Source organism: Merops nubicus, unplaced genomic scaffold (assembly GCF_000691845.1).
Source record: "Merops nubicus isolate BGI_N331 unplaced genomic scaffold, ASM69184v1 scaffold38680, whole genome shotgun sequence".
Classification (NCBI taxonomy): Eukaryota; Metazoa; Chordata; class Aves; order Coraciiformes; family Meropidae; genus Merops; species Merops nubicus.
In genome coordinates, this window is record NW_008584376.1 from 37,139 (window position 1) to 49,832 (window position 12,694).

General features: G+C 40.9%; 1 protein-coding gene across 1 annotated transcript in view; it reads left to right on the forward strand.

Moving 5' to 3' along the window:
• Window positions 1–12,342, forward strand: part of CEP85L (centrosomal protein 85kDa-like) — a 29,449-nt gene extending 17,107 nt beyond the window's left edge. The window contains exons 4-10 of the mRNA XM_008943899.1: window positions 1,277–1,429; window positions 1,711–1,865; window positions 3,444–3,561; window positions 3,877–3,927; window positions 10,079–10,186; window positions 10,573–10,786; window positions 12,128–12,342. Coding sequence (XP_008942147.1) covers window positions 1,277–1,429; window positions 1,711–1,865; window positions 3,444–3,561; window positions 3,877–3,927; window positions 10,079–10,186; window positions 10,573–10,786; window positions 12,128–12,291 — 963 coding nt within the window. The 3' untranslated portion in view covers window positions 12,292–12,342. The remainder of the gene's footprint in view (window positions 1–1,276; window positions 1,430–1,710; window positions 1,866–3,443; window positions 3,562–3,876; window positions 3,928–10,078; window positions 10,187–10,572; window positions 10,787–12,127) is intronic.
• Window positions 12,343–12,694: the final 352 nt, after the last annotated feature.

Genomic DNA, 12,694 nt, shown 5'->3' on the forward strand with positions numbered 1-12,694 from the left:
AGGAGGAATCCTAAGGCAAACCTGGTAGCTATTAGGAGAGAGGTTGCACGAACAGAAAATTCCATTTATTATGTATGTTGGACAAGAAGATTTGAAACACCATATAATCTTTGCTGCATAGGTACTGGAGTATGCCAAGTGGTCTAGTTGTCACCCTTAATGGATGTGAGGAACAGAGGGAAGGGATTCACCTAGCCAGTGGTCAGATTCCTGTGCCACATCAGCTTAGATGTGTGTAGCTATAGCACTGCCTTAAGACTTGGGGTGTAGGGGGTTATATGTGGTTCTGAAGCACATGTGGCAAAAGATCATGGCTGAATTGCAGCTTTGCCTTACAGAATGTGAGATTTACATGGGCTCTCTCTAATCAGAAAGATTTTTAAAGCAGTCTGAAACCTTTGTTCAGTTTTGGGTGGTGATAAACTAAAAGATACAAAGATTTCCAGCTTTTTGGCAATCATCAATTTTGTGGCCCATAATAGAAGGGTATCTCTGGAAAAAATTTCCAGACATTATTGACTTAAACTTTTCAATAAGCTCTGTTACTGAGCTCTGTAACTCACTGAAATAGAAGTACGTTTAATATTTACTCTAGTGACAAGTATTTGTTACCTGTGAATTACTGCACCTTAGTTCAGGCAATGGAGATGCTCTTTTTCTTCAAACAGGACTCTGACTGGGAAATACTCTTTTTTCCTACCTTCCTTCCTGCTTTTTTGACCTAGGTAATAAAGTATGTACCAGGAATGCAAGCAAAGATAAAATGATATACAAACCTTTTGCAGGCTGATGGACAATTAAGATACCTGTCGAAAAGATTTTGAAAAATGCCACTATTTTGTTCCGACATCCTTTGATGCATTTATCAGACTGAATCAAAATCAGCTTTCTGGCTGTAGTTCTTGTTGGTTCTTGTGTTTTAAGTTTTTTTCCTAGGCCAGAGGAAGAGGATGGGACTAAGATATTCCGTGATCATTTGTTGCATATGAACATCTCCCCTGATGAAACAAGTATATTTTAACTGTTGAACTGCCTGTGTTCTGGGTTCATCAGGCACATGGGGTGTTCTGGGCAGAGATGAAGCAATTGTTGTTTGAGGTCATATGCAGGTCTATAACTTAAAGCTGCTGAGTTTAATCATTCTTGGTTGTGTTTTCTGCAATAGTCTGCTCCTTCATGTAGCTGAGAGTACAATTCTTGAAGATTGACCAGAATCTTACAAAGCAGGTTTATTTTTCACTGTAATTGTAAAACATGTACTCTTACTTTCTTCTAGCTTAAAACTAGAGACCGATATATTAATAGCCTGAAAAAGAAATGCCAGAAAGAATCTGAGCAAAACAAAGAAAAACAGAGACGAATTGAAACCCTAGAAAAATATCTGGCTGACCTGCCAACACTGGATGACATAGAAGGGCAGGCTAAACAGGTAAGGTAAAGGCAGTTTGCTTTATGTTTTGAAAATACAAGTAAGCTCCCTAACATTTATTGTCACATCTTCCACTGTTTCAGTATAGACCCCCCCCTCCTGGTCTGTCGAGGAAGAGAAGTGTTTCAGTGTTTTAGAAAGCACTGTAGCTATTAGGGATCCTCGTAGTCAAATAAGTGAAATGGGCCTAGTATTATACAGAAGGTAACCACAAGGCTGTGGCTTGCCACAAGGCCTTCTGCTAATGTGGCATCGTGTCTGACTAATGTAACCTGTGTTAGCTTCAAATTCTAGAAGAGAAGAACAAGCAACTTCAAGAAACTATGACTGAGTTAGAAAAGAAGCTTGGAGAGGCTCGATCACAGTGCAGAGAGAGAGAATTGCAACTGGTGTGCCAGAAGAAAAAGGAAAAAGAACTGGTCACAACAGTACAGAGGTATGAAGAGTGCAGCTTGGGCTGTGCCCCAAAATGAGTGTGCTTTCCCACCTGATGATCTTTGCACTTTCTCTATTCACGCTAATGATTTTTCATGGCATAAATATATTACTGTGCAGAAAGATGGTGTAATGCATAAGAAAATCCAAGATTTTTATTTTGTCAAGTTGCAAGTAATACTGCAGAGAAGAATTAGCCTTGAGACAGTCTTGGCTCTCTTGTTTTCAAGATGTGGGGACCCTGCTGCAATGGCATCATAGCCTGCTGCCAGATAGAGAGTGGAATAAACATGTGCCCCAAAGGGGCATTGTATAGAAGCTGTCAGCACTTCTGTTTGATAACTAATCCTATTGTGAGCTGTGGAAGCGCTTCCTGGATATTGACTGATGGGGTGTATCAGGAAGGGTCAAAAATTGCAGCTGTTTCTTACCCTTTCATTGAGGGTGGGGGTATTTACAGGGAGCACAGCTATGAACTTGCATAACTATGAAAAAACAAAAGGGACAGATATCCACGAGAAGGTTCAAGGTGAGACATGGAGACATTTCTACTGTGGTACATTTTAAATGAGGACAGCTACTTAAACATGTTTTTTTTAAAAAGGGAGGGGAAAGGGGGAAGCAGGAGGATCACTTTTATTATTTTATGTGGATGTTACTGCAGTTCACTGTCCCTTGATTGGGTAAAGGTACATGCCACAGGAGTCTGAAAGTGTTTCCATGATGAAAGTCAAACTGGTTGGGACACCTTGCCAGCCAGATTGTTGATGCATTGTTTCCATCTTACCAGTGAAAGGCCTTTTTTCTTCGTGACTTCATAATCTAGAGGGGGATCATTTTGTCTTTTCTGAAAGCCTGCAGATAGTTGAGGTCGCCTCTAGTTTCTAAATCAGACAGCAAGATTAACACTAATAAAATATATTTCCTTTCTGAGAGGAGGTGAGCAGGCAAAGGCTCTAGCTACACCTAGCAGCTTAAGTGGAGGTAGAGAGGATCTGAAGGTCATGCCCTTGTGTGGGAGCAGCTGTCAGGAGTGGCTTTATGCTCTCACTTAGAAATCACCAAGGGCATGAAGGATAGAGCATCAGTACTCAGTGCAACCTCTGATTCTGGACTCAGCTTTAAGCTGTACATGCCCTAGTAAGAGTCTGATTTGAAAGCTCCTGTAACTTTGAGGGGTTCAAACACACCTCTGATCTATGCTGGTGCTGGCTTTGCCTCCCACAGTTGCACAGAGCAGCTATGAACACTGCAAAGCTTTTCTTTGCCTCCCCCCTGCCCTCTCTGCCTAGGCTCCACTGCTGGAGCTGTGTCTTTTGGGAGCTGCAGCACACAATTGGGCCCGTAAAACCATTTCTACATGAATCTGTTCCTGTCAGTGCTGTGGTAACTTCAGTAGTTTAGGATTTTTGCATTGTTCACCCACTCTTGGCTTGCTCATTCGTAAGGCTGGATTCTGCTAGGTATGGTTTTGCAGTTCTAGTTGGAAGATGGTTCAACTTCTTAATTTTTCAGTAGAACACACAGCCCTTCTGATTTCTGCAAGTGCACTTAATTTTTCTTTTATGTTGAATGGCAGTTTACAACAGAAAGTAGAAAAATGCCTGGAAGATGGTATTCGCCTTCCCATGTTGGACACAAAGCAGCTTCAGAGTGAGAACGAATGCCTCAGAGAGAAGAATGAGAAAGCCAGTAAGGTTAGTCTGCAGATGATCTGCTAGTGGCATCTTTAACCTTGACTCTTGCATTTGTTTATTTTTTTTTACTTTAGAAATAAATACCTCACTAAAGAATTACACGTTTGTTGCCAATTGAGATTTCTTTTCAATACCTGTTTCCATTCAGTATGTTGATTTTGCATGAATTTCCTGTTCTGTCAGAGTTAAATTGCATTGTCATTTACATTTTCAAAGATTCTATTTGAAATCTGTGGCTACATGGCTGTAAGCTCATTTTTAAAAAAGCCTCTGAAGAGATTCAAGCCTTTTAAATGATTAATTTTTATATTCTAGGTCATAGACAATCAACAAAATCAGATAGCAGGACTGATTTCAGACATGCAGGTAAGGAAGAGTGTATATTCTGTTGTTTACTCTGTAGATTTTTAGTTCATAAACATAACATTACTAAAGTTGATTTTTATTCTTTTATTTTCCCAAATAGGAACCAAAGGTAGAAATGCCGAGACCTTAATCTTGCATGCTGTAGTTGACCTGTGTTCTCTTGTAGGCTCATAATGTGTTCAGTAGTGATGTTTGTTTGGTTTAGCACTTTTGCTGGTAATCATCATAGAGTGGAAAACTTGCTATAGAACATCCTTACTCTGCTGGTCTAATGAATGACATGTTAGAACTGCCTGTTTCAAGTGTGAGCACTGCCTCTGTAAGTAACAGTGAAGTCTCCCATCCAGATCTGGGATTCAGATGATCTTGCAAAGTACAAAAAGTGATACTGATTGGGAACTTCACTGCTGAGATCGTTAGTAGAGACAGGTGCCTTTCTAAACTATACTGATACACATTTCACCTCATTTAAGCAAGTCCCTGTTGAACTGCTTTCTGACATGTCACTCAAATATCTTAACTCTCTTGGTGGATCTTGGGCACGTAGCTTGGAGCCAAGGATTTTTCAAGACAGCAGAGGTTGTTGGCTAGTAGTCAGTTGCAGCTCTGTGGATTAGATTAACACATCAGGCTCCTGAGACTTGAAAGTTACTTAGGCACCAGCATTTGTAGTGTGAGAAGAAAACATTTTACAGGTTATAGGGAGGTTTTCCTAGGCTTTAGAAAAAGATGAGCATTTAAAAAAAAAGTAAGTTTGTAGCAAATACTGAAACCAAACTCAATAAATTGTAGCTTCTACATTCTTCTAGATCGGCATTTGTCTCCATGTTTCTTTGCTTCCTTGGTCTCTAGAGATGCTGAATTGACAGGGTTGTCCCTTGTAGAATGAAGAAAGTGCTTCTGCTTTGGCTCTGTGTCCATCAGGTTTGGAGAACAAAGTAAACACTCAGGTGAATGCCTGCTCCTTACAGAGTGGAAGGGAGCACTGTGTGGACCTAGAATCCAGATGATGAAGAGACACAAAACAGCTTGCGTAACACTTGCCAAGAGAACCTGGTTTCCTATTTCTGCTTTGCACACTGGAGATAGTTTTGCTTATTTGTAGCTGTTGAACAAAAGTTATCTTGCTCCATTAAATTGTTTCCTTTCTCTACCTTGCCAGTAAACAGCAGGTCTGATTCCTGTCAACAGCCAGTTGTAGACAGTGTATTAAATAACTCTGTAGGGAAGAATAGGGGAATTTAAGTTGCGACATAATACCTTCCCGTTAACTGAAAAGCAAAATCAGTCATTTCATCTTCTCTAGATCTGAAGAAGACAAAATTTATCAAATTGAGATGTTCTCATGAAGCAGACTGTTACCTGCAACAATTGTGACGCAGGCAAATCATGTTTTGGGTATCTCATAATTTTTAAAAAAAGTTCAAATTAACCTCTGTAACCTTACAGAGGTTCTCTGCCCTTTGTAGTTTAGCTAAGTTTATTTACATATATGCTAATATGTGTATGTTGTGCCTATAAGAAATATGCACAACTTGCCTAAATGTATTATCAGCAACTTCAGTCTTCATATTTCCTAAACAGTGATGTTTTTCTCTCCGTCACCTTTATCTTGAGACTAATGATCTTTATGCATGTTTGTACTGGTGGCTGTTTTATGTGCTTAGTCTGAAGTGATTTTATGGAGCTGAGACTGGGAAATGCTGAGGAGTCGTGACAGTCTGAACAGAATGTTCTGTTCTCCAGGACTTTCTCTTTTCCTCTTTTCAGGTATTTATATAAAGGCAGAAAATAAGATTTGAAAATGGCGTTAATCTTCAAATTACTTGTGGACTACAGCAGCTTCTTTGTGTCCTTGAGCTCCCTGTTCTTCCACATTTGTTCCATTTGAAGTGTTGAAAACTAGTTCATTAGAAACTGAAATCTCTTGTCAGCACAGAGATACAATTTATCTTCAGCTCAGATGATCCCATTTCATTCCCTGTCTTCTGCCACATTGTAAACTTATTTCTTGAGAATCTTTTTCAGTCCATTGATTTTAACTTGCAAGCTGAAAACAAAGAAATTCTCTTTCAGACAGCAGTGTATGAAGCAGTACTAGTTTCTATTTGCTCATAATCATGGTGGAATGATTTTGATCCTCATATAGTTTTGCTTGGTTGATTTGTTCTCATGAATGTGAGGGATTAAAATTCTGGTTGGTCTTGGCAAGATGTTGTGCTGCATATATAATACATCTTCAGAAAGAGAAAAATTATAGATGAGCATGGTACTTTTAAAAATCTGTATTTGCATGATTAATTTATATATCACAAAATTAACTTTTTTTTTTTTTTTTTTTGGTGCAAAAAAAAAAGACAGTGGAAGTAAGTCAGAGTGTATGATGCCAGTGTTATCCAAAGTACATCGGTAGGTCCTGTCAGTCACAGTGAACCCAAACTGTGCTAGGCTGGGACTAATGCCACTGAATTTTAACTTTGGAGAGCATATGAAAAATTAAGGGTTAAGTACAGAAGACTCAGAGCACTATGAGGAACTGAGAAATCATAGCACCGTGGCTCAGCCTAGCTGGTAGGCACATGGGCTTTTCCTGAGCTTTCAATTTAGGGTAGCAGAGAATGATAGATGTTAGGTGTCTCTTTTAGAAATAAACGCTAATTTCCATTTCTAGTAGTTCCTGTGAAATGGTGCAACTCATGAGCTGAACGTGTGCACATTATTTGGAATATTCTAGAAGTTGTTTTTGCACAGTCATGTAAATTTCCTAGCAGATGTAGATCTGAAAATACAATGGGGAAGGTAGTATTTCTGAACCTGTCTTCCCCACCACCTACTTACCCTTGGGAAGTCTGCAGTCAAACTTTTAACGTCCGGTGTTGACACCAATGTGAAACGTGAAGGTTTCGGGCACCTGCATTGCCCTTTTCTTCTTGCTAAGCATCTTCTGTTGGGCTGCTGCCACAGTCAGAGCTAGAGGGACCTTCAGTCTGACCCAGTGCGGCCATTTTTCTCAGTAGATAATGTTTTCTAAAAAGTAGAGTGTTCAGTATCACTGCAGGGCCTGCTCATCTTAAAGCACAGCAGAGGAAATGCCTGACGCAGAGCTGTTTCCTGCCCTCTCCCAGCCCAGGGTGTTTCCTTTGACACGGGGCAAGGGCCCTCTTTCCTCCTGCCCTTCCTCCCACTGGGGTGTGAAGCTGTGCTTTCTCACACAGCTTATCTGTAGGAAGCATGTTGCTTCAGCACTTCCTTTTGAGGGGCATGGTGTGGATGAACTGAGAATCGGGTCAAGTGCGTGAAAAAGTTTAAAAAAAAATGTGGTTTTAAAAAAACAATGGACATGAGACACCAATGCACAGCAGCAGCCCAGAAGGCCAGTCAAATCCTGGGGTGCATCAAAAGAAGTGTGGCCAGCAGATGGAGAGAGGTGATCCTGCCACGCTGCCCTGGTGAGACCTGACCTGGAGTCTTGGTCCAGCTTTGGAGCCCCCAGCACAAGAAGGGCGTGGAGCTGTTGGAACGTGTTCAGAGGAGAGCAACAAAAGTGATCAGAGGGCTGGAGCAGCTCTCCGGTGAGGACAGGCTGAGGGAGTTGGGGTTGTTCAGCCTGGAGAAGAGGAGGCTCTGGGGGGACCTTATAGCAACCTTCCAGTACCTGAAAGGGGCCTACAAGAAAGCAGCTGGAGAGAGGGACTATTCACAGGGGTTTGTAGTGACAGGATGAAAGGTAATGGCTTTAAGCTAGAAAAGGGTAGACTCAGGTTAGACATTAGGAAAAAGTTCTTCAGTATGAGGGTGACAGACCACTGGAATAGGTTGTCCAGACAGGTGGTGGAGGCCTCATCCCTGGGGGCATTCAGGCTCAGGCTGGATGAAGCTTTGAGTAGCTTGATCTAGTTTGAGATGTCCCTGCTTATGGCACGGGGGTTGGACTAGATGACCTTTGAAGGTCCCTTCCACCCCAGACATTCTATGATTAAAAACAAGCATTCATTTCTGATGATTCTAATTACTTACATGAAAACCAAGTGGTGTTTTTTTTTTTTTTAAGTCAATATTAACTGTTTAAATTGTAGCACCATTTTCCCAGTTCTGTAGAGGTTATGACAAAGTACTCTCTTCTTACTGCTTGTGTGGTGTTGAGCTGAATGTGTTGGGGAATTTTGCCAAGGCTGCACACCTACCAAGAGTGGCCAGGCCATTAAAAACTCCACTCAGTGCCACCCCTGTCTTGTCTCCCATTACTGCTTGCCTTCTCATCAGTGCTAATAATTTTTAGAGCTGCCAAGTCAATTAAATGGCTTCTTGTCCACGCTGTTGTCGTATACATGGTGAAGTGTAGTCCTATATATAGATGTTATATATAGACTGTGTTACAGTCCCTGGTACTGGTACCCTGAAAGTTCTACTCTTCGTACATCTTAGGATCAACTCTCATAAGAATAAATGTAGATTCTTTTCCAAAGCAAAATTGTTTTCCTGAGACCCCCCAACCAACATACCTTGACAGAATTTGACATGGTTCTGCCAGGGGAGGAGCTTGGGACTTTCTCTGTTTCCGAATAATGTTTCAGAGCCATAATGCAGCAATTTAAACATATCTTTTACTCAAGAGATGCTTGGATCTTTCTGTAGCTTCTTATTTAAACTACCATATCAAATTTCCTGTGCGAGAGTTCTCTGCTTTGGAAAAAGGATCTTTAGGATTGATCCTATAGAGATTCAAGGAGAAATGTTCTTCTGGGACAGTGTCATTCCATAAATTGAGAGGCATTGGTTTGTGAAGCGCTTCTTCCGCTCTCCCCATCATGGTCTCTGGTTCCACTCTGTGGAAGGCTACAGTCAAAACTGTGCCAAGGAATGCACCGTTGTTACCAGTGCTCCAGCTGTGTTTTGAGCCTGATGGGTTTGGATTTCCATCTTATAATTGAAATTGAGCAATAGGTCTTACATATCAACATGCTGAGCTAGGGATGGAGAGGACACTTTATATGCACTGTATTAGCACAGTATTGTGAGTAATACCATTAGTGACAAAAGAGAATTTTTTTTCATTATGAAAGCTGAAAAGATTTGTCTGTTTTCAAGCACCAGGAGTTTATATAATTGCTATTCATTGTTACTAGTATTCAGATAAGACAGTTTGAATATTCTTCTTTCTGAATTTTGACAGATGACCTTGAAAGGATGACCTACATACAAAGCTAAAAGCCAACTAGTGGAATAAAAAAGAGTGCTTACTGAATTCACCCCCAAAAATGCACTCTGGAAGTATCTCCTGATTTCTCAGTTTCAGCTCTGTAGGTGAAAACTGGGGAGTTGACAACAGCTGGTGACGTGTTGCAGCGGCTGTTGATTTATTGCTGCTTGTGACTGATCTGGAAGTCAGTCATGGAGAGCTTCAATACCTAAGTACAGCAGCATCCTAGAAATTTGCTGTTTACATTACTGAAAACGATTACTGTTTCTGTTAAAAATGAGGGTATGAACTACAAATAAGTTCCTTTTTTTGCCTGCAGTTGTGTTTTTTGTTTTTGTTTTTTTTTTTAACACAGGAGGGTTGTACAAAAAATTCTGTTTAATTTTGTATGTCAGTGGTTTTAAAGAGATTGCTGCTCTTTATCAACTGTCAAAGGGTTTCTTCTCAGCTGTATGGCAAGTGAGGTGAATTCTGTCTTATGAAAGGTTGTAGTAGGTCCTGCCATAGTCTCTGTGAAAAGTAGAGGCCAACAAAAATCTTCAGTTACAACTTGGACTTGCATAGGTGAAGCTTGGTTGTCATTAATCTGCTGCTTATTTCAAGTGAAATTGTTTGATTAGAATAAACAATATTGCACAGTTATTTTAGACTTCATGCATTTTGTATTGGAGTAAGATTTTGCATGTATACAGTCTTTTTGTTTCTAAACAGATACTGCTTATTTAAAGAGTTTCATTAATATTTGGAATAACTGTGTTAGTGTGCAGGAAGCTGTTCGGGTCTAGCTGAATATTACAAGGTGGAACCTAGTAGGAAAAAGATGAAGAACTAATAAAAAAGCAATAAATAACTAACTTAGAAAATTAACGAGGATGCATTTTTTTTTTTTTGTCAGTGCTAATACAAAGTATGAAAATTTAAAATCGTTATCTGTGTTTTCATTCACTTCAGTCTATGCAAGAAAAGCTTTTGCAAGAAAAGCTGATAGTTCAGAAGATGACAAATGAACTTGAAGAAAAAGAAAGGAATATAGAGCAGTTAAATAAAACTCTCTCTGAAGTAAGTAAAAACTCCAGTAACCCAACCCTTGACCACACCAGCTGGGAAGAACCTTATAGAGTGTTTATAAAATCATGAAGCCCGATCATGGGATCTTAATTACATACTTGACTGTGCTGGCTGGTGTGCAGACATATAATGGATATCATCCCTATCTCAAGAAGTGAGAACTTCAAGGATGAATGCCACTAAGCAATGGTGACATGAAATAGCCATGTGAAAGCTGTCTATCTACCATTCTTTGGAGTGGTACAGAAATATTGAGAGATACATATGGAAATTAATTATTTTTAATTATATTGTTTGTGATTTGAAACAGGAAACTTTCTGCTGTAGTGCATGCTGCAGACTAACTTCCTCTGTTTCCCCATTTACTTTGCACAAAGAACCAAAGACTGGTGGAGGAGAACGCCTGCCTGAAGGAGCAGATGCGGGAGGTGGAGCAGTCCAGGCAGCCAGTATCTGAGAAGATGCCTATAGCAGACCAGTTGTTCAAGGAAATGTCCCACTGCTTGTTTGACTTGAAAGCACTGTGCAGTATTCTTACCCAGAGAGCTCAGGGCAAGGAGCCGAACCTTTCCTTACTGCTGGGAATCAGATGTAAGTGGTGGTGTCATTCAAATGCTTGCCAGTATTTTGGCACACAGGAATAACAGCGTAGCTAAGTGGTGCTTGAACTTGCCTGCTGGACTGACCAGTGTCCCCCTTGCTATGCAACTGGAGCAGTTGTGTGTGACCTGTTCTCCTGGAGCTCTCTGGAAAAGCTGGGCTTTTGGTGCACCTGGGGCACTAAATGCCTATGACTACACACGTCCTTGCCAAGTCAGGGAGCAGGGAATTGGCACTTCATATGCACCCAGTTATGCATAGGTTCACCCCACTAGAAGAGAAAGGTGTGTGGCCAGGTGTCCGTCCCTCCTGAGGCACGATGTGGTCACCCTGAGGTGCTGCTCTGTCAAATGTCTTCTGCCCTATAAATTCATGATGAGGGAGATGAGACGTAAGCAGGCTGCATCGTGTGGTTTTGTTTTAAAGCCTTCAAGGTCAAGTGGTAGGACTATATGTCTGCTGTTTGAACATGTATATGTCTGGTTTTAGGGCAGGGGATGGGACTGTCTGTAAGTACTAGATAAGACTGGTGCCAGGCAACTTCATCCCCAGTGCTGTTAATGGCACATCTAGTCTCCAGCAATTACTAAGGTGTTAAACCTAACCAGGAAATGAGAAGTCACCCTAAGGCCAGTCAACAAAGCTTCAGTGTGGTGAGTTTGTGTTAGCTCTTCTAACAAGCTTAATAAATGACTTTTTTTTTTTTTACCTGAATGAATCTAATTCTAATTAACATTCAGAAAACAATACAATATATCAGATTGGTCACTGAGCTGGACCTCAGCGTGGTAGAAAGGTAGAGAAGTACAGCGACCTGTGCAGGAAGAGCTACTACACGGCACATACTCATTGGCAGTGTAACCCCCTGAAGTACTGGGGAGTGCATCATATGCCAGTATCCAAATCCATGAGATTATAATCTATCAGCAGGATGAACATACCTGTAGTAATATTTCATCATTTTATATGGCCTCATTTCCCAAGCCCTCTAGTCCCTCTTTTCTAAGTGTCTGTAGAAACTTCCAGAATCTCTAGGAAATGGCTGTGCTACCTGTTTTTTCCATCGTTGCTGAGTTTCATCAGGTTAGCAAGTCTAGAACTTGGAGCAAACAGAAAAGCATGTGTTTCAGAGAAGTACTGATAGGCTCTGAATTGACATTCTTTTCATACGGTGCCACCTTCTGTTGTCTTTTCATCATAGTGAAGTGTGATTTTTCTTGATGTAATTAAATTTAATTGCTTACCCCCTATTTCAGAGGGGACTGACTGGTTGAAGTATTTGCAGAGCCCAGCAGTTGCTGGAGCTTTAACCCTGGCTGTTGTTTTTTGTAGCGCTGAGCTGTTCAGCTGAAGAGAATGAGAATTACCACAGCACAGAAACCCTTTCGAAGAAGCTCTTGGACGTTTGTCAGCTACGAAAGGATATTGATGAATTAAGGACTATAGTGTCGGACCGTTACGCTCAGGACATGGGGGACAATTGCATTACTCAATGACAACGTTTCATCTGGTATTAAATGACTTATTAAATGCTGCTGTGTCACAGGTCTTTGCATTTCTAGTAAGGAGCCATATTGGAAGACTGCAGATAACGCCGCGTGTGCATCTCTGAGGATTGTGCACTTTTAATTTCGGGAGTCTGGTGAACAGAGGAGAGTCAACGTTTGAGCAGAGTGGTACAAACTACAAGAAATGTTTTCTCCAAACTACTGAATGTAGGAACAAGCTGTGAAGAATGATTCGGTTGGATACTCTGTTTCCTTCATTAGCCCTCCTATTATTACTCCACCCAGTCTCTGGAATGGGAGCATCAGGACAGCCATGCTGCTATTGCTCTCAGTCCTTCCCTTCATCAGGGGTTTGTATGGCATGATCTGTGTTCTGAAATTAGAGCAGAGG